Source organism: Ictalurus furcatus, chromosome 20 (genome assembly GCF_023375685.1).
Source record: "Ictalurus furcatus strain D&B chromosome 20, Billie_1.0, whole genome shotgun sequence".
Lineage (NCBI taxonomy): Eukaryota > Metazoa > Chordata > Actinopteri > Siluriformes > Ictaluridae > Ictalurus > Ictalurus furcatus.
The window spans coordinates 22,762,011-22,785,031 of NC_071274.1; the positions used below are offsets into that span (position 1 = coordinate 22,762,011).

The window sequence follows — 23,021 nt, forward strand, 5'->3', positions numbered from 1 at the left end:
CGGGATAAAGTTCCTCCGAGCCGACGTGCAGATGATCAACACTTACCCCAAACGTTTATCTGCAGTGATTACTGCACAAGGACTCACACCAGGTACAGAAAGCAAAGGTTCCCGTCTTGTTCGGACGGTGGAAACTGCGAGCTGGAAACACTTTGATCTTTTGATACTGTTCCTCTGCTTTGTAGGCATCAGTTAGCTTCATTTTCAGATCCTCAGTCAGCTGCTGTTGTGCAAGCGCAAGGTCTGAAGGGTGAAGAGAACTCGTTACGCTCTGGATTTTACTATTGCTGATGAACATTTTGACCCGAGTAACGAGTTCTAATCAGTCAAGTCCTAACGAGTTAATTTGGTTCTGAGACTCTCACGAGTGCAAGGATGTCCAAACTTTGGAAAACAAATTAGTATTTATTTTGTAAATGTTTTAAGTTTATTAGGTGTAAAGTAAGAGCGCATCAGCATAAGCAGAAATGTTTACTTCCGTTCACTTCGAAAGTCTTTCAAATATTATAATTTGGTGAGGGGTGCCAAAACTTTTACATACAACTGTATTTTCATTCGAATATCATTCAATAACATGTACATTGATGCAGCATAAATTTAAACATAGGATTTTTTTTTTTTTTTTTTACATTTATCAAAAGCTGATTTAATAAATTGACAAAAGCTAAAAATTTCTGAGTAAAGAGGGAACTGCTGAAGTACTGGAGTAGATTTTCTGAGGTCCCGCACCACCCCCTTGTGGCCACCCCGGACATCACAACGGCAAGTTTAAGAATTAAGAATAATTTTGTTAAACGATCGCTTAAAACGAATCAGTAAAAGCTTGAGGTTGTTTAAAAACTATATAAAAATCTCAGCAGATATTCGGCAATTTTTTTTTTTATATATTTGTAACATTTCCTTTAAGAAGAATATCTCAATTATATCTTAAAAAGAAAAATAAAAACACGCCGCCGAGTCTCGGCACTTTTTTTGTTTGTTTTTTTGTGAGTAATACAACATTTATTGAAGATGAACAGGTCATTTAGACACAACATTTTTGTGATTAAAAAAAAGAAGAAGACATTTTTTAAGACATTCTGCACGGTTGATGAAGGACGAGTGAATTTAGTGATGAACAGGTGAAGAGTCGAATCTGTTTCACCAGAAAATATACACACACAATTTAATACCAGGAACCGTCAGAGAAGCGAATTTCTGCAGAACACGTACGAACGTTATTTAGTTTAGAAACAAAGTTCTGTAGGTGCTGAAATCGTGACTGAAACTTTGGCGAAGTTGTAATGTTTTGTTAAACATGGATACAACACCGGATGAGTAAAATGTTAAAAGAAACGATATAAAAGCGGAGAAAACTAAATGACGATCGGAAATATTACACATTTATATTAATCGTTTTATCAAACGTCATTCAAATGTACGCTGCGCTAAACGCCACTAATCTGTTCTCTTCCCCCGTTGTGAGTCGTGCAGCCGTGTTGTCGACGCTCCGCCCGAAATCGACCGGCGTGTACGGCGTTGATGACATCGTTATACGATTACAGACTACGCGAATACGTGAGGAACTTCGGAACGAATCGAACTTCACTTTCCCCGAGTCCGTCGAGGTCAAAAAGTCCTCTTTAACCGAGTTTTACCTGCAAAATCATCGCTTACACTAAAAGTCCTAACCGCATTAACGTAATGACTTCCCCGTTTAACTGGATTCTGATCCGATCTACAGAAAAACAAACTTCGTTACCCGAGACGTCACCGACCCGGATATGCTTTCAAACGAGAATTCATTTTCCCTCCCCCCAATAATGTTTGTGTCAATTAGGCAGAGACGCGACATTAGCCGAGGTTGAATCAGGATAGAACCGCACACACACACACACACACACACACACACACACACACACACACACACACACACACATATTTTACAAGCTGTATATTGGAGAGAAGCGAATAACGAACGTAAAGACGTACGAGCGATTATATTACTGTAGACTTTGAGTAGACGGAGTTTCTACAGCGGACCTGGTTAAAAGGTCGCGGCTGTGTTTCGGTAACGCTGTCAATGCGCCCTTATCGACGTCCCCTTAAACACACGGCATCAACTGCTGAAACCTTCTAGAATAAACTGTAATGCACTCATAAAGCATTACACGCATTGTTATAATTGTTTATAAAACTGCATCGCACCTTATTAACGATCCCCTACAGCATAAACATAATAAAGTATAAAAATATAATAAAATCCTGATCCTGATCCTGATCCTAACCAACGGGGTAACATATGTAAACATTTCCAGGTCGAAAAATACATTTCTTTTCCAAAATCCAATCCCAGTCTTGGGTTGTGTCTGTTACAGAATCAGATATCTGACGGTTTCTTCTATATCCGTTCCACCAGTTTTGATACTGGGAATCGGATCAGTACCATCTCTATCTTTTAGCCATCTTAATTATACGCAATGTTGACGTACTGTTCGTAATGAAGTACTAGTACATTTTTTCAAATATGTGTCTAGCCAAAATAAAAAAAAGGCAGAAAGTTCACATGTCGCCACTTAATAACGAGCAAGTCTTTTTTTTAAAGGCTTCTCCGAGCAAACAGCCCGAAGCCCCGCCTTCTTCCTTTCTATTGGCTCAGAATTCTCTGGTCTCAAATCTACCACGATAAAATATATATATATATATATATATATATATATATATATCAAAAGTTATCAAAACCGAGTCTTTGACACGTCACGTCCTTTCCCCTTTCGGTGAATCATCTTTTCTGCCTGATGAATTTTATTCAGAAGACAAAAAGACTAAAGGACCTTAAAGATGCGATTTCTTTCAGGTTCATTTCGCAAACGATTTTTTATTTCAGTGGAATCTGACCAGAGAATTCAGAAGTTCTTTGAGAAGTTACAGAGTTTAGTTTTCCTGATTTCGTTCCTCTAGTACAATTCGTTCCGTTAAAATCTACAAGTTTCAAAATCAAAATGTGTTATTAAACACGCTATCACGCTAACGTTCATAACGAGTAAGATCGCCGTAAAGTGCAACGCGTTTACATGAATAATTATAACAACGTTTATTTCCTATCCGCGCTAATACCCATGAACAGGGCTAGCTAGCTAGCTAGAATGGCGATTAAAGAAAACGTCTACTCAGCTAAAGAAAATATTAGCCAAGTAGTTTAGGTTAACTTGTTACAAGTCACAGTGGAAGTTTATTTAAACGTTATCGTTAGCTAGAGTATCAGTGGACTTCCGCAGTTTCGTTGGATTTCGTTTTTAAATATAAAAGGCTTTGATAGGCGTTAAACGTCTGACCCAAACAAATAACGTTTCTGTCCAAAACACCGTAGATATACATTAGGGGAAGTCGATAAGAACGCTCAAGTTGAACAGCGCTGGAACTCAGGAGCGTGGAGACGGAAACTTAAAAGATTTTTTAAAAAATCAATAAACAATAATAAACAGATGTTTAAAGAAAAAGGGTTTTACATATACGTGTGCGTAGATCAGCCGTTTTTGTACACGCAAAACACAACCAAAGGCGAGTGAAGCGATAAAGAAGGAACATGTTAGGACTTCAGTTGTAATGCCAAACATTTTAGTGTTTAATGTGATCTGAAGTAAAAACATTGAGCAGGAAGGAACACACACACACACACACACACACACACACACACACACACACACAATAACGACGTAACGCTTCTGCCACAAGTTGACATAAAGATTATGGTTCGCTGCATGGCGTCGTTAAAACAAAACAAACTTTAAATCAAAACAGTCAGGAAGGACATGAGCGCAAATGAAATCAGCGACGTGGCGTTTGTGTTGTTGTTGTTGTCGTCGTTGTTGTTGTCATTATGAATAATGAAGTCATTCATACGAACGGTTAGCAACAGGTAGCTGAGAGCAAAACAGTAAACCGAGACCGACGACTTGATATTCGTATTTTACGAAGCGAGCTAACCGATCAGCCTGCTCGTCAGCTGTAAACCGTATTCAGTTACCATAGCAACACCGTCTCCGGATCAAGCGAATGTTGAAGTTCCTTTTCCGTAATTATTTCTTTTACAGGATTTTATGAGTGATTCCTGGGCGCTATTTTGTTCGCTCAATTAGCTAAATCTTAGGCAATTTCCTAACGCCGATTATGTAGAAAAGCGTCTTCTCCGGGCCTCAGAACTCTCCTCACTGGACAATTCCTAGATCATTTGTTTACGGTTACATCGCGATGGACTGACTTGTCGCTCTGTGATTGGATGAAGCCGCACGCGCTCATTAAATATTCATGAATTATTATTCCGGTTCCTGCTCGGCTAGGAACATCATGAAATGTCACTTTTGAGTCACTTGGCAGTGAATAATAATAATAATAAAAAAATAAAAAAAACGCAGAAAAGAAACGATTAAAGAATTAAATTTGATCATTTTTCTCAGGGGCGTAAAATATATTAACGTATCCACAACATATAAATACCGTCGGTCGTATTTTTGACTAGACGAAGCATCCGTCGCTTCACGTTTATCCTTAAATATGGAAAACGATTACGTTTTTGTAAGCAAGCGGAACAGAACGACGCAAACATTCCGAATAAAGAAAAAATAAATTCCCACTCGGACACAACAGAAACGGTTTCTTTCAGAAACCCAAGATTGCTCTTTTTCATTTCATACAGTATGAACTGTTCTTTTTTTCTCTCTCAGAGGTAGAATAAAGAATTAAAAGTGAACAATAAGGGTCTGTGATAATGATTCGTTTGATCCGTCACTAAATATCCAACAAAACTCTCCGAGACGAGTGAAAAACGTCGGTACGTTCGTTCTTTCTTCTTTTTTTTTTTTGCTTCTTTTTTTTTTATTCCAAATGTTCTGCAGTAGTAAGGGAGAGAAAGAGAGAGAGAGGGAGAGAGAGAGATGGCGTGATGGCGTGTAGAGAGTAGTGTGTTGTCGTGTCATGTATGTAAGTGTGTCATGTGTGTTTTAGTATTTTAGTTAGACGTGTCAGACTGAACGCTTCCGGGTCCTTCTGTAGGTGAAGTTACGGACGACGGAGTCGGTGCGTCCTGCCAAACGCCGTTCGCCTACAAACACACACACACACACACACACAAAAAAAACACACCAAGAGAGATACATTTACTCCAACAATCCTGCTACACATCACAGGTTTATATTAATGTTCTGATACGTTGTGGTTTCTATAGTAACGGTCCATTCGCAGGGACGTGCGCGGCGGACGCTCCACTGATGATATACAGATTTGTTTTTAATAGCAAGGCTGAGACTGTGCGGATCGTCCGCTGTACAGGCCCCTGTGAACGAGCTGTTACCATAGAAACCATAACCTACTAGAACACGCGTTCCCAGACGTGCGGTCGCTTGGCTCCGACACGTTACTGGTCAGCCGTCGCATTCAAATGAACCGTGTGCGTAATATTTTAACGTTGTGTCTCAAGTCGCATACTTGTGTGCTGTTCTAGAGCGTTGTTGAGCACGAGCGCTAACCGTAGTGTTTGAATGAGTAAAAATATATTTTTTAAATAACGTCTCGTGTCGCATTCAGACCTACAGGAAGCTTTGTTTTGAGTACCAGCCTTCTGGATTTTCTAGATTAGTAAACACTTCTGACTGTAAGGTCAGTTTTTTAGATTTCAGACACGGTTCATGACGACAGTCACGACGACGGCGGCGGAACGTTTCCCAGACTTACAGCGCTCGTCGACGTGTTTAACCCTTTCGTATAGAGTGTCCAGTGAATTTTAAGGTCATATTTACGTTCGTTTAATATTTTTAGACCTGAATGTTAACCGCTTTTCGTTCTAAACAGACTGGATATTTGAAAGATTGTTTCCAGGTCACCCATGGACAATCCGTCACAATTGTAATACAACGAATGTTTAGGAAAACTCATGCGATTTTAACCGATAAAAACGTGTAAAGGATCTGCCTACGTTTTTAAATAATTAACGCATAAAAGGGTTTGACTTTTTTAAGTCAAGTCAGCCTGGTCTAAACCAGTGTAAAGAATATTCCGCTGGGCTTTTGGTCACGTACGTTACGTGCTACTGACGTAATGATAAATCTTTAAATGTTACAGCAGTCTTATATCATAACTCTCAGATTACAAGGTCACGGTTTCGGCTCGCTTGTTGACAAACAAACAAAAATGTTTATGGCATATTTACTTCCTTATTGTTCGATATAATTGTAACATTTTCACTGGTGGTATATCATCATATTCACACACACACACACACACACACACACGTCAGAGGAAATGATATGATTAAAAGAAAATGACACCGAATGAACAGAGGGACGAGTCGTTCTCCACAAAGCAGGTTTCTTTCATACTTTTTTTTTCTCCTGAAGACGGACGATGAAGGAATCAATTATTCGAAGCGATCACGTGTCACGTGTGAGAGGCTACATGAACGGGGGAATAATGAGCAGCTAAAATGAAAGAAGGTTTCACATTTCCTGGCTGCATAAACAGCGTCTGGGGCATTAATGACCGAGTTCAAAAAATGCCGTCCCAAATGATAAAGCCTTTAAAGCGAGCTCTGGCAGCCTCTTATTTTCCAAACCTGTTATTTTAGATGGAAGCAGTGTGTAATCAAAAAAAAAACTTTCAATTCTTCAGGTTTGGTGACAATCGATGTGTGTTTTAAAGCCGTAATTACAGCGGGGGGTCTGGAGGAGCGGGGGAAAGAAAAGAAAGCTGCAGAGCGTAAATGGTTGGTGTGGAACCCGTCATTACAGCAGAGGAATGGAATAAGGGATCTGAGGAAATAATACGGGAGGAAAAAAAAAGAAAGAGAAGACTTTATTTCAAACTGAGAAGCTGTGTCTGTATAATGGCTCGTGTTTTAGTTTATTATTATTATTATTATTATTATTATTATTATTACTGTTCCCTGTGAGATTACTTCCGCGTGTAAGAATAATTTAGTTTAAGTGAAATGAAATCAGAATGAACTTTCCCAACTGTGAGAGTTATTAAGACTGAAGACGTCCACTGTCACTTATTTTATTTCTATTTTTATTCTTTTTTTTATTCCACTCAAGTGTCAGAGAACCATTCTGTTACATACTTTACTATTATTATTATTATTATTATTATTATTATTATTAATAATAATAATAATAATGATGATGATGATAAAACTTAAAATAAAGCTTGTGAAATAATCTTTGGTACCTTTATTTGTTTCTTTCGCCTGGGAAAATGTATACAGTCCAATTTTTAAAAGTAAAAGATTTTTTGCCTAATCTTGCCTACAAATTTAAAGGATAGATAGAGAGATAGATAGTTGGATAGACGGGCAGATAGACGGACAGATAGACAGATAAAGCAGTATTACAGAAACGTGTTTGAGAATCATGATATATTTTTGTTATAATGTCTCTCACACACACACACACACACACACACGCATCCTTCTAAAGATGTAGCTGTAGCTCAACAGCCGCTTTGGTGAATATTATAATGAAGGTCACAGCTGTGCAGGGGTGTGTGTTTGTGTGTGTGTGTGTGTGTGTGTGTGTGTGTGTGTCAGTGTTATTATAATGTAAGACGTGTGATATGACCAACGCGCATAGACGGCCGTCCTGAACCTCACGTTACACTGTCTGATCGATTACCGGCGCTCACACACACACCGTCAGTGCACATTTCACACACTTCATTCTCCCTCCACTGTGTGTGTGTTTGTGTGTGTGTGCGTGTCTTACATTGATGCCCTGTGGACTGTAGAGCTGAGTGGCAGCGAGAGTGTCAGTGTATCCTCCTGCCTGACTGATAACATGGCGAAGTGTATCCACCTGCAACACACACACACACACACACACACACACACACAAAAAAAACCAGGTCAGACATCATGCCAGCCACACACACACACACACACACACACACACACACAGCAAACACCTGCGAGCTGTGAATGAAAAGGTCAGGCAGATATCACACAGGCTGCTGGGAATCAGAAAGGCCATCGCACAACAAACACAAGGCCGAGACGCCGGAGCGCGACCGCCGCTCGATTACCCGCTGATTTACCAACAGAACCAAACACGACTCGGGCCAGAACAACAAATATCTAAAGAGCGCACGGGGAATTCCTGCTGCTGATTTTATTCGCAATCCTGAACAGAGTAAAAGGTTAAGACACGGTGTAGACTCCAGTGTGAAGTTCTGCGAAGTACGTGCTGATACGATACAAAGCGATACGATTCGATACGGATCTCGCGATATGGTATTTTTGTACGCTCTTTCCTCCTTTATCTTCCTGAAACACTTACAAACTGACTATTTTATTCCTCTGTGAACCTCTAGTCACTTTGCTAACGAAAGAAAAAAACTCAACACCACAGCGCTGTCGGGTTCTGGACTGTGATTGGTCGGAAGGCGTTGATTAGTTTTCTAGAACAGCAGCTCTGACAGTAGCGCAGCTGCGCATCACGGCTTTATATATATATATATTTATTTTTATCGTTCCTCTGTTGATTTAATGAACCTTTATGGAAGGAGTCTCCAGTTTACGTTCCTTTTTTTGTGGAGGCTGGCAACATGAACGTTTCATGATGTAACTATAAACGGATAAAAACTAAACGTGTGTTTTTTTTTTTAATACACGTAAATATATAAAGCAAATGCTATCGTTGAGGAATTTCTGTGGTGCAAGAGGAGTAAAACACTTAATATAAAATAATCAGCATCAGGGTGGTGAGAGTGACTCCGGGTCATCGCACCACGCCGTTGTTGGTTATTTTACCGGAACGGCGCGACACGCACACGGTGGTTTCTCTTGTATCTGGGGTTAAAATTGGTTAAAAAAGCGAGGAGGAGAGGTGAATCATGTTTGAGAACAGCGGCGTGAAGGTCGAGGTGGAGGTGGAGGTGGAGGCAGTCGTGGCAGGTCAATATGACACGGAGACGTGGACGCTAAGCACCGCGTCGTTTTTCCTGCTCCGCTCCATTTATCTGGAAGTCGATGTGATGTCTGGAACGTTATGAAACGCTGCCGGGAAATAAATAACCGGCGTGACGCCGAAGGACGAAGAGATCCGAGCGCGGAGATTAACGTCCCGCACGTCTACAGCGGACAGACGAAACCACCGGCGTGATTCCATTAACGCCGAGGCTGTGATATCACTGATGAGTGACGACAGCGAAAGGAGCCGGATATTTTAACAGAATACAGAGATGATGAGGATTTTTACATATGGTTTATCTGTATATTATTCCAGTTATTTATTTTACTGAACATTAATATTTAAAATGATTACGTTATTTATATGGTTTATCTGTCAATCATTCCATTAATTTACGTACTTATTTATTTTGCTGAACATTGCTTATTATTAAATAATTTGTATTTGTTTATTTATGCAGTTATTTATTTATTTAAATAAATAATAAAAATACGTTAAATATTATTTGTCTTTATTCTATTTATTTATGTATTTTATTAAGCATTAATATTTGTTTATTTACATATGTACCTGTATATTATACTTGTTTATTTATTTATTTTTATTTCATTTTGTTTATTTATTTTTATTTGAATATGTATAACGTATGATATATATAATACCTGATTAAACACTGTAATTTATATATTTTTTATTTTATTGTGACTCGTGTCCGTTCTTTTTGCAGGAACAGAATTATTATTAGTTTCATAACAATCTGTTTTTTTCTTTCGGTCATTTGAATATATAACTGTAAGTTAAGTCATAAACGCGGTGGGCGTGTCGTGCTGTCACAGTAATCAGTGACGGCGGGGTGTGATGAAGCGGAGTCACTGTTAACACTCTGGGGTTGATTATTTTCCCGTAACAGCACGTCCCTGAGCGTTTTATTCCTCTTACGCCACGGCGACCCGTCGACGATTACAGTTTGTAATTCATTAAAGAAAGAAACCTCGTACTTTTTATCCGTTTATAGTTACGTTTAATGTCCGAAACAAGTTAGTTCCCGTTCTCACTTACGTTACAGCAGCCGGAAACAAAAAGCAGAAACTCCTAGGTAACAACGTTACAGCTTTACCTCTGAAACTGGAGACTCCTTACACACAGTACAGAAATAAACCCGTCCTTACAGAAAGCACTACCGACACCATTACAGACAGAACCTTGGATTTTATTGACAGATGTTTTTTTTTTGTTGTTGTTCTGAGATTTTACTCGGTTGTTTTTATATTTATATTTATTTACATTTTTATATATCCACCCCTCTTTTTATTTTGAAAAATAATCTAGTGCGGTTTAGTTATGCAAAAAGTGGTAGCTTTACTTCATGTAACGTAAAGTAACTTCAAGTTTACTTTTTGTAATAATATCGTAAGCTGTGATAAATTCCAGGAATTTCATTGTGGGGAAAAAAATCAGATCACCCAAAACTGTGGAAATAAATATATAAATAAATAATTATATTTATATATATATATATATATATATATATATATAAAAAAAGTGAATATGTGAAAAAAAAAGAATCTGAAATATTAAATATAGAAATCCAACTCGTGAAGTGACGATAATTGTTAATGTTTGTACACATTAATATTTTACAGATTCCACAATTCAGTCATTTAAAAAAATATATTAAAATAATACATTAAGAAAATAAAAAAAAATAAATAAAAAAAATTCATTAATAAACCAAAAGAAATCTGCATGCCCGATCACAACAAATACACAGTACAGAAAGCAAACACACTGTAGGGGGCGCTAATCACTCACAGGAAGTGATCTGTGTGGAAAAATTCATCTGTACAGCACAACACACGTTTCTTTGTCTTTATTAGTAATTTTTTATTTATTAATTTTTTTAAACATCTTTTTAACATCGTTTTAATCAAATCAGTCGTAACCAATTCAGCAAAGCCACATCTGATTCAAATTTTAGATTTTTTTTGGGACCGTTAAAGAAAATTTTTTTACAAAATCAAATCAGCCGGAATGGTGTGTAAAATTTTTGGCGCCCTAGCGTGCACACCCTACCTGTGACTGTATGTTAGCGCCCACCTGCGGCGCCGGGTACGAGTCCCCGTTCAGAGACTGAACGCTCATGAACAAATCGCCGGAGTGAGACATGTTAAAAGACGCAGCAGAACCTGAGAGAGAAACAGACGGAGAGAGAGAGAGAGAGAGAGAGAGAGAGAGAGAGAGAGAGAGAGAAAACAGAGGAGGAAAGACAGGTGAGACAGACAGGCGTCGTGCTCATGCAGAAGGGGGGTGAGACAGGTGTTACTGTTAACAGACAATAAATAAAAACGCACAACAAACACGGAAATCTTTAATTTAGTAAATAAAAGCTGGAAGACGCTCGGGTCTGAGTGCAGCACAGAGAGAGAGAGAGAGAGAGAGAGAGAGAGAGAGGGAGAGAGAGACGGTGTCATTCCATCCATTTATTAAACACTAAATAAAACATTTTACTGAATTAATAGCCAATCAAAAGTAAACAAGTTAGCAAATAAGTTATATAATTAGAAAATTGATGTATGCACCACTGGTTAAAGGTAAAAAAAAAAAATTTAAGTAAAAAAGTACACAATAAAATGTTAACCATAATTTCGATATATACAAAAAGTATAAACAAACAAACAAATAAATAAATAACATTAAATGAACAAATAACTAAAAAGATCTATGCACTGCTAGTCAAGAAAGGAAAGTAAAAAAATAATATAAAATAATTACATATTATTTGCACTGTTAGTCAAAAGGGGGAAAAGTTCTAATATAATAAAATTCTGTATAAACTAAATTTTTAAAAAATGCAATGCTAGTCAAAAGAAAAAAAGCCGGGGGGGGGGGGGGGTGTTTAAACAAACAAACAAACAAACAAACAAACGTGTTCATTCCGAGTCAAAGGTTTTTTCAGCATCCTATATTTAAATTTCAGGTTCTAGCAATTCATTAATTTAAATATTTAAATGTACATAGAAAATTATGCAAATTGTGAAATGCTTTTAACTTCCTTATTATATTTCATTATAAATGATTGAATTGTTTTAATCGGAAAAAGATTATCCGAGATGTTGTTTAATTAACAAACGACTTCTGTGAGGTGGCGTCGTTACAAATATCAAAGAGAATGTTAAGTATTAACTGAACAAAACTCACATACGCACTGTCACTGGAAAGTCAAACAAACAAACAAACAAACAAACAAACAAATAACTATACTTGTGCTTGGTTAGTCAAAAGGGGAAAAAGTAAAAAATAAAAAGGTTACTAAAATATAATGACAGTAACGCTGAGTAACGTACACGCTAGCTGTACACACTACACCACGAGGTGGCGCTATACGCTGCAAGCTCAACCTGCTACCTCAAAACAAAAGAAAAATGTTTTTAAACTGTTATTTAAATATGAGCGATTCACTTACGCTTAAACACTTAGACAGTTAAAAATGCATTTTAGACCAGCGTTAGAGCGGCGCTTTGGATTCCAGCCTCAATACATTACGCTAATGTTTATCGTAGAAGATGTATTAGCAGCTTAGCGTCCGAAAGCACTACATTCTCCGGGAGGAAGAAAAGAAAGAAAGAAAAAAAAACCACGCCAGAGTGATGGATGCGCATGTTTCAGTCATTTAGGAAGCGCTAATCGAGTCACGCTAGGAATCAAGGAGCGCTATTTGTGCTTTAATGGAGGACGAATCCCCCAGATGTTTAAGGGACCGGGACTTTAACTTAATTTGTCCACAAAAAGCCACAGAGCGCTAATCGAATGCGCACGAGCCGCTAATCACTCTCAGGGCCGTAATGACCAACAAAAGGTCACGCCGGACACAGCAGGCCATTTACCTGAAGCGCTGTTCGCTAACGTTAACACAGAGGCTAACACACACACACACACACACACACACACACACACACACGAGGAGATTTATTAGTGTGGAGTTAATGATGATTAAAAAAAGTAAGAGAGCTAAATGTACGGACTGGAGAAAAGATCATTTTTCCGTTATTCGTATTTTATGCTAATACGTTATGGTTTCTATAGTAACAGCTCGTTCACAGGGACTCGTACAGATAAAAATTAAAAAATCGGTAACGCTGATATGGCGCAGTTTTCTTAAAGTAAGGAGACGTTTACGTTTACGTTTACGTACGGAAGGAGTCTCCAGTGTCAGCGATTTGTTGAGGTACAGTAAAGCGGTAACTTTTCCGTTTAAATGTAACTTTAAATGGACAAAAAGTACGACGTGTTCTTTAATAAATGAAAAATGTGTCGGTAAACAGTCGGTAAATCGCTGCGGTGGAAAAGAAGCGAAACCCTTCGTCAACCCCCGGGTGCTGACTGAGTGTTTACCCATAATGCACCGCAAGCACACGTTAGGTTAAACTCTGAGATGCAGCCGTGAGCGTTTCTAAGTCTTGGTGTAATGGAATACAGGTTAATCTCGTGATCTGGTTATTACACTAATATGTCATTAGCGGTAATTGAGGAGTAATTTGAGGTAATAATGTGATGTAACGACTCACCGGCGGAGTTGGGCGTGGAGGGCGAGTTGGCCTGGCTGCCCTGAGCAGAAGCGCTGGCGGCGTTGACGGCCGTTCTGGCGGCGTACATGTTCGCTTCCTCCTGGAACTTTCCGATGTTTTTCTTGTACCTGATCCTCTTGTTCCCGAACCAGTTCGACACCTGGACAGCACCGAACATTTTACACATCAAAGGCGGTTTCCTTTTTTATTTTCTTCTTCTTCTTCTTCTTCTTTAAACGCTGCCGCAAACAACATCGAAACATCCCTTCTTAATATTTACATTTCTTTTACGTATTTTTTTGCGGCCGCAGTTCACAGTATACCCAGTAGGACAGCGTTACGGCAATAATATTACATCACCATGTAATATTTTAAATCGACGGACACGGTTTACGATACAGGACACGTATCACGCTGTATCGATTTTTGCCAACAATCCCAGCAGTACGCGCATTTAAAAAAAAATCTGTTCGATGACGATTTATTTAACGTCTACAAAAATGCATTTATTCTTATTTTTTTCCATTTTAAAACTAGCGTTTCTTCATAAAAAATAAATCAAATAAATACATCTGTAATAATTGGGACATTAAATAAAAATAACAAAAACAACAACGTAAACGTTAAATCCGCTAACAAAAATTTATAACAATTCATCCAGGTCAGACCTAGGTTTTTTTTTTTTTTTAAAATTATCGTTAAAATAAATAAAAGTTCAAGGCCGCTATTTAGAATTAGATAATTAGCTAGTCTAATATTACAATAATTGCATTTTAATAACTTGATTTGTATCATCTTTAAAGGTTTGTTTTTTAAGATTAAAAAATTAAAGATGACATTTTTTAATGTAAAATAATGTTACGTTTAAAACAAAAAAACAAAAGATAAAGAAGTAATTACTGATATAAATACGAAACAGGCAAGGCGTAAAAACCGTAACGAACGCGTCACGAACATGAAGTAATGACTCGAAACAAAACGTAAAACAAAATAAAAAGGCTAAAACTCGCTAGATAATATCTTACAGGAGCAAAACTGGCTGGCTAACGTAGCTAACGTAGCTACTGACTTATTGCGTATGCTAATACGGTATGAGATGTGATGATGTCATCAGGCCTGTTTAACCCTGCGATGAGAAGACGTGTGGAATAAAGAATAAACCTGGGAGACGGTGATGGAACATTTCTTGGCCAGTTCCTCTTTCGCTTCCTCGCTGGGATACGGGTTACTGAGGTGCGAGTAGAAATACTCGTTCAGGATCTCCGTGGCCTGCTTGTTGAAATTCCGCCGCTTCCGTCTGTCAGAGACACGAGAACGATTTTAAACAGAGGGAATAAATTTTATCTGAATAAAATGATGAATGAACTTAAAGTTTCTCTGTAAGCGTAGCAGATGAGCGCCGGGTCAGGTTATCCTTCACACCTCAGACACGTTCTCACGCGCTTCACAGCAGAGCGCGTTGAATTAACACAAACACCGCCTCTAAAACGGCGAGTTAACAGTCAGTGCTGGATCAAGTGCTATTCTACGTGCTGCTGCATACTGAGAGCGGAAGCCGTTTTGTCTTGCGGTGATTAATGCGATAATTACAACTAGGACTAATCAGGCAGTAATATATCGGCCATACGCCAGACTCCGATTAGATTTCATCCTATCAGTCTGTATTTTCTATCCCTGATTTATTTCAGGTTTAAAGGCGAGTGTTTGCGTTTCGACGTCGTTGTTACACCTCGGAGGCGTGAAGTACACGTGAAGTGATCGCAATCGCTTTTAAGCAAGCGTGTAAACCGGCTCTGAATACCAGGAAGTTCACGTGCAGGATGTTTTCGTTACTACGCAATAAGGCCTCAGAAGCAGATGGAGGTTTTGTGCGTTAGTGGTGATGAGTGTGATGAACTCACCTGGCGTCGAGGAAGCGCGAGCGCAGGATCATCACGGCTTCGCACGTGCTCTGTTTGAGCTGCATCTGTATGGAGCTGAATTTGCGGTGGATGATGCTGACCATGCGCTCGATCTCTTTGGGTGAAATGGGACGCGTGCGAGACTGTTCTCGCAGCAGGTTCATCACGTGGGTAGTAAACTCGTTACACGCCTAAACACACACACACACACACACACACATAATTATCACGACACGGTCTAACCCCACAACACTGGGCTATTCAATCGCTTTTACTTTTTAACCTCACAATTTCAGAGCATGACTAATAACTCTATCTAGCTGACGTTAAACTATACACGTGTCTTACGTTAGCTAAGACACGTAACGTAAAACACATAACGTTTTGTTTGACGTTAAACGAACTCGAAACGTTCTCCGTTTACCGTAAACCAAAAATTAGTCGAGACGAAAGATTGCGAACGTGAGGTTGGGGAAAGGGGGCGGGGCTTACTGGGGATCAGTGGTTTTGATTGGAGGGTTACAAACACTTACACAACTGTGACTCGTTCCAGATTTATACCTCGATTGGTACCTTATGTGCTGTTTTTACCTGGGGGGGTGCGGTTGGGGGGAGATGGGGGGGGTCGGCGACTGCTCTTTCGGCGTATTTCTGAGTGACACTTCGTACTTTACGTAAGTTAAAACTCGGCGCTCCTGAGCAAAATGCGTAAAGAATTCGATATGTTCGTATTTAAACGTGAAGTAACACTGAAACGATAATAATAAGAAGAATAATAAGAAGATAAGAATAATGATGATGATTTTAAAATAAAATGTAACGTAGAATAAAACCGTGATGGTTTACCGTTGTTGTCTGCGATGTTTTTTCTGACCTGTTCGTATTTCTCCAGCTCCGTGTGGTAGATCTGTCGTATCTGAGTCAGTTTCGCTCTGTAGTCCGAATGCTCCACCGAGTTGTCGCTCCCGGTACCGCCCACCGCGGCCGCGGCCGCCGCAGCCACCGCCGAAGCCCCGCCCCCTTTCTCGGGTCCGGACACGCCCTCCGCTAAGAGCATGTTGTCCAGTCGCATGAGCTGAGGGTCGGGAGGCTCCTCGTCCTGCGCGCCGCGAATACTCAACACTGAGGAACACAAAAACCACAAGATATAAAAAACCCCCACGGTGCTGCGGGTGTTGATTAGTTCTCTATAACAGCAGCTCTGACAGTAGCGCGGGTTTATATTAACGCGCCCGCTCTATTACGCTATTGTCTCCATAGTAACAGCGATGACTTGCGGTGATGTTCTCTTTTCCTTTTTTAAACATTTACGGAAGGAGTCTCCAGTGTTAGCGCTTTGTCACAGTCAGAGGTGACGGACGAGTTCACGGTTTGTAGTCGTAGCTGCGTCTCGGTAACTTCGAGAGAGAGAGAAAAAAGCAAGGTTGCCGAGGGAACGACCGTTTACAGCGGCTATAACGTGAACGAGAACAGGAAGTGAACATTCGATGTAACTATAAACGGTTACGAAACAAAAAAAAAATCATCGTAAATGTTGGCAAATGGCCGTGGTCTAAGAGGAATAAACCAGTTCGGAATTTCGTAATAAACAACTACCGTGTGTTTATTCAGACTTATTATCAGTGCTGTAAGTTCGTATTCGCCAGTTTTGGGTTTATTATATTTATTACTGATAATTAATCTCTGCTGGACTTTGATGATCTTAGTTATCATTTTCAAAGGTTTCAAATCTTTTTTCAAAAGATAAATACACACGTATACACACGTGATCTTTTACATTTAGCATATATGTAGCTAACGAGTATTTATATATTTTCATTCGCTGGCTGCAGTGTTCCTTTAAACCCTCAGCCCGGCGAGTTTTATGCAAATGTATGTAAAGAACCGCCTCGTATCCATATCTCGCCCGCATAATTCTTGACGTCAGATCTGAGAAGACACTATATTTTAAAACCTCGTACAAAACGGATGAATACGTGTACAACCCGGATGAAAACGCCAACACGCCAGACTTTAATGGCATTAATATGAGACTGGAACATCAGCGTGAGTGATGCGAAGCTGATCCACGGCCTTCATTATAATCGCTCTTCGCCGCGATCAAATCGCGGCTCGAACACCGATCCTGGCAGGAGTGAAGATAATAAAACCGTCATTTCATCACTCCACGCTGTAATCTTGGGTAAATAATTTGCCCTCACCTCCTGCCAGAGCTCGTTTTTCTTCGCCAACATACCGACTCGCCACGCACACATCAGCAATACATTACAACGACTTTATTCCATCATTTATCAAAAACTCATACGGAATATTCCTCCGCTGATCTTTATTATAGAAGAAACCGTTATTGCGCCGAAACGCTGAGACAGAACCGAGTCTAAGACAATATATATACATTATATATTTATATATAGACAGATTATATTCTATATCTTGTCCACTGGAATGAATGCCGGTCATTAATAAAAGAAACCATCCCTGAAAAATATTTCTGAACATGTGCAAGATTTAGACGGAAAAGAACGTCTGATAACATGACACGACACCCTCGAGTTCTTTCTCTCTAAATCAGACGTATATTTACGTTTTTATTTCACACAGCTATAATTAAAATCATTTACACGTACATCCATTTCTGCAGTTGTAAATTTTTCCACTAGGGGGCGGTAATGCATAGTATTAATAGTGAATTCTGTCACATTAGCGTCTGTGAACCGATAAAAACTCTCGAGACGCCGCGTGCGACGGCGTGGGAGCGCCGTACAGACTCGAATCGGCGGTTAAAATGAAAAAAAAAACGTATCGACAATTGTACGTTTACGTGTTTTTTTAAAATAATCTTTAAAACTCTTTGATTTCGTGAGTGTCGTGGTGTTTCAGTCGCAGTGCAACAACGCAGGAAGTAAAAGAAGTTCTGTAGTCGTTCAGCTCACGTGCTCGACTTCCATTTTTAATTAATTTATTTTTTTGAAACCCAATAATACGTTGGATTTAGCACGTACAAATGATTTTCCACAACGTTACGTTAGCATTCGACGTATTAGCTCATGTAGCTCATGTCTGATGTTCTGGTCTTTCGGTCAGTAGTTATAAAGCAGCGAAGGATTTTGGTCACATGACCGTCAGGTTGTCTACATTTTCGGTGGATCCCAAATCACAAATCTACTGGTTACAGACGCAAATTCCCCACTCGACACTTGATCGATTTGTTTCTGTGGCGTATTTTACAGACGAATAGCATTTACTGTAGCAGGAATTTACAGCGAGTATTAATCTTGTTGTTTGTTGTCTGCATCACACAGAGTAAACGATACTGATTTACTGTAACAGACCGGTACTGTGTAACTGATTCAGCTCAGCGCTGCATATTAACGTGGCGCGTGTACGTTATTAGCCTGATTTGAGTGAAGCGTTTTCCGTTTTTTTTTTCCGTTCTTGTGTAACAGCGAGGACGAGCCAGCGCCACCTCACGTGGTCAGGAGTGTGTGTATCAGCGCAGCGGCGATCTGTCCGTGTCTGTCCGTAGTGCAGGTGTGAGACGCGCCTCCTGCTCTGTTTTCCGTCTCCCACAAGATGTCTCTATCGCTCTTCACAGAAGAATAAATAAGCACGACAGGAACACACACTCCTCCGATAGTAACAAAGAAAAAAAAACCCTCGCCACGCGACACGACGAGCTCATAAACGATCGGCGCTCGGTGTGTGTGTGTGTGTGTGTGTGTGTAGGTGTGTGTGTGTGTGTGAGCTAACGCTACACTTCACTTCACTTCACATCACATCACAGCAGTCACCGTGACAACCATCAACCACCTCGGGTTACAAAAGAGAAATAAATTAATAAATAAAAAGAAAGGAGAATTAAGAGAACGGAGCATAACGTACGTCTAAAATAATCCCGAATTTAGGCAATAAAAACAGATTAATGCTACAATCAATCCCTAAATAATCTTATAAATCACAACACAAGCACAAAACCAGGTCTAATATAATATAATATAATATAATATAATATAATCCAAATTATGCAAGATCTTAAATTGAACTAACACAGCCTAAATTCTAGAAACATTTCATCTGAATGATGTTTATATAGGTCCAATTCTCATGAAATAAATCCTGAATTATTGTAATATAGCCTAACTAATGCTAAAATTAAACCTGAGATAATCTTATACATCCCGAAATAAACCTGAAAGCCAGGTTCAGGATCATTTAAACTCACTTATACCAAAACAATTCCTGATTTAAACTCCCCAATTATGTCAGAATTAATCCTAGACTGTGTGCAGTATATCCCGGATGATGGTCAGATGGATCCCGGTTTACGAGAGTACAAGGGAAAGAAAAGCTGAGTTTATCATAATATACAGATCACAGATGAACGAAATGACTTCTGAGTTAACGCAAAACAGACGAATCCTTCATTAAGCTAATTAAGGTCGGATGTCTAAAGCCTAGATGATGCGAGATCTTAACTTTTTGTGACAAAAAAATGAATCTTAAATTTAAAATGTCGCGAAATAAGACCGAAAGCTTAAGTTTAAGATAGTCAGGATTAATAATTAAGGTAATTAAGGTAAAACAGCCCAACTGATGCTGAAAATAATCCGGAATGAAACTAATAACGCTTCAGATTACTTTCTAAAGTCAACCCATAAAACCTGAAGAGCACAGATGTGTATTATCATATTACTGTTAGTGTTTAAAAAAACAACAATAATAAAACAAATTAATACGATTAAAGGAAGAAAAAAACACAACCCTAAACTGAAATGATAAAAAAAGGCAACTAACAGATGGTATGGAGTTACATTATATTACTGTGTATTTTACAGGAAAAATAATAATTAATAATGCAAGGAAAAAACTAAACTGGCTAATTAAATAAATAAATAAATAAATGAGCTAAATTAAGCTAATATAGCGCTACAATAAACCCAAATAATTATTCATGTATCATTATTCCACTATTAAAGAGCAAAAAGGTAAATATAGTTATGAATAGGATACATTACAGCACTGTATATAATAATATATAAAACAATAACTATATATAATATATGAAATATATAACGTAAGGTGAACCCTTTTAACCCTCAAGTATGTGCTAACTGAATGTCGCAAAATCGTTAAAATCGTGAAGCGAATAAAATCCGGCAGATTTACAGACGGCGCGTTCGGCGCGGTGTTTGTCGTATGTTTGTATTTAAGATCATAAATAAACGGACAGAACGCCAGGCCACGTTCTCCGAGCTTCTCCGAGCTTCTCCGAGCGAGAACGTGGATTAAGCGTGAAACCTGCAGGTCAAGAGTTCAGCGCCGGGGTTCGGATTTCTCCAGAGAGCCGACATCCTGCTTCATCAGTTACTCTTAATTCCATTTCATTTGGTTTATGTAAATCTCGGGGAAACGCATTACGTCTCGCGGCCTCGTTTATTAAACCGCAAAAGACACGAAGTTGTTCATCAGAGTTTGTCGTAAACCTGTTTTCATTTAGACTGAGCGATGTGTGTGTGTGTGTGTGTGTGTGTGCGTGTGTGTGTGCGTGTGGTTTCTTCTGCCCGAACATCCAGCAGGGATATGCTCATCTGGAGACGAACTCTAATGAGGCAAATAATGATTTGTGTCTTCCAACGAGATCCTCCAGTGAAGGAGTAAACGGATTACGTAAATACAATAAATACAGATAATCGTACAATTCCCTTCGCCGTGGCTTAATTACCCCAAACCGACGCCATGCACTTTATTTATTTTGATTCAGTAATGGCATTGCAATCAATTAGGCCGTAATGCTGCCAGCTGCTTTCTTTCTGTGTGTGTGTGTGTGTGTGTGTGTGTGCGTGTGTGTGTGTGTGCAGCTGTTTAGCTGAACTGAACCACATTAACCGTTATTAATGGATAAATGATTTCCCCTCTCTCTGAACGCATACGTGAGTAAGTCTGAAGTGTGTGCGTGTAGACGTGTGTGTGTCGTGGTCTGATTTGGATCAGATACGAAGGCGCAGGAGATCCAGTCGTGGTACGGGTTAAAGGGAGTGATGGGGATTTTAAAGAAAAGCTGAATTTCAGCCGGTGATGTTTCTCATTCTGTAAAAACTTTATTTACTCGTCTTTATTTCCCGAGGAGAGAGTCAGCACTGTCGAACACCGCGTTTAGACTTTTTCACGCTCGGTTAAAGTTATAAACAATGAAAAACGCACGATGTTTGTGCGACGGTGTTTAAGAACGCGCCGCTATAGACGGACGAGTTATTTACAAACGGCAAAGTCTTCCTGCTAATGATACTCTCTGAAATCTCAACTAATAAACAAAAACAAATATGGGTTTAGTTGTTGTTGTTGTTGACAAAAACAAATATGAGTTTTGTTGTTGTTGCTTTATTGTTGTTTTTTAAATTTGGGGTATTTTCTAACCTCAGCTTGCCGTCTGAACTGGAAAGATATCAGAGGTACCAGGGTAGACGACGTAGCAGAATGGATGTAGAAAGTAAAACTGCTGTGGCCCGGATCCGGCCCAGATCCGGCCCACACCTGACACGTTCATCCGGCCCACATACCGCGTGGAATGATGATACTTGGGCGGTCCGCTCCTGGTTGCCAGATTGGGCCACAAGCAAGTCATAGCGATGCCGCATGTGCAACACTTTTTCCAAAGGTGGCCCACATTTGTTTTGTGATATTTGGGCCATATTCACTATTCCCCACACGGGTCGCTTTAGGGTCACGTCCAGATCACACACTGCCGTGAGCGCCGCATCGCTGCCTAAAAAGACACGCTTGTGATTCAGGATATTTGGGCCATATTTACATATTTTTGTCCGGGCCAAAAGAAGGCCAGCAGCACTGCCTGAAGTGGCCCACATCGGCATGCCATCTGGGCGTGGCCAAGCTAATCAAACAGATGATTGGGCGGTAGTTACAACCATCGACTCGGACACACGAGTAACAAACAAGCCATCAATTTGTTAGTGAGTAATTCTTGTAGACGTTATAAAGTCCGTACGGGATTTCACCGAGTTTATTTCGTGATCGGCCGACCGAAGACGCTCCCTTCTGCAAAGATTTTTCCGCAGCGATGTTAGTTGGTAAACGAGACCTTTTAGCCGTACTTGTGTAGGACGCACGTGAATCGAAGACGGCCTCGACCGAACGCGTGTCGCGGCGACGTCACGTGACGCATGACTTGACCACGAAAATAGTTAGTTGTTGCGTAACGTGACTCGCAGCTCAGGTTCTGTCTTTGTTGCTGGTGTTTATGCAAAAATGACTTAAAAACCCCAACGAGTGTCATGTTCACGTTCTCCATCACGGTAAATACCTCATGCATTTTCAGGCAGTCTAACCACACACACACACACACACACACACACACACACACAGGCTCCCTGCGAGCGCCTTTAAATGAAAGCATGTTTAATTAATGATGCTGAAGTTCTCCGTCACAATTAAGAAGATGAACGGTCAAACAAGGCACCGGAGAAAAGCCCTGACGATGAAAAGTTTGTCTTCCTAAAGTGCTGCTGAGGATACAGTAACCTGACACACACACAAACACACACACTTTTACTGCACTTGACACTGACAGATATGACAGGAGGATTTATAGCGGAGCCGAAACA

The 23,021-nt window shown here is 39.6% G+C and overlaps 1 protein-coding gene across 2 annotated transcripts in view; it reads right to left on the reverse strand.

Annotated features, from left to right (window-relative positions):
* Window positions 1–2,711: 2,711 nt before the first annotated feature.
* pbx1a (pre-B-cell leukemia homeobox 1a) overlaps window positions 2,712–23,021 on the reverse strand; it is a 62,948-nt gene continuing 42,638 nt past the window's right edge. Inside the window, exons 3-9 of one of the 2 annotated variants that reach the window (XM_053651232.1) lie at window positions 16,277–16,524; window positions 15,403–15,593; window positions 14,663–14,798; window positions 13,502–13,661; window positions 11,010–11,122; window positions 7,734–7,823; window positions 2,712–5,080 (exon numbers count right to left, since the gene is read on the reverse strand). In XM_053651232.1, the coding sequence (XP_053507207.1) occupies window positions 4,988–5,080; window positions 7,734–7,823; window positions 11,010–11,122; window positions 13,502–13,661; window positions 14,663–14,798; window positions 15,403–15,593; window positions 16,277–16,524 (1,031 nt within the window). In that variant the 3' untranslated portion in view covers window positions 2,712–4,987. The remainder of the gene's footprint in view (window positions 5,081–7,733; window positions 7,824–11,009; window positions 11,123–13,501; window positions 13,662–14,662; window positions 14,799–15,402; window positions 15,594–16,276; window positions 16,525–23,021) is intronic. The other variant, XM_053651233.1, reaches the window with a different exon arrangement.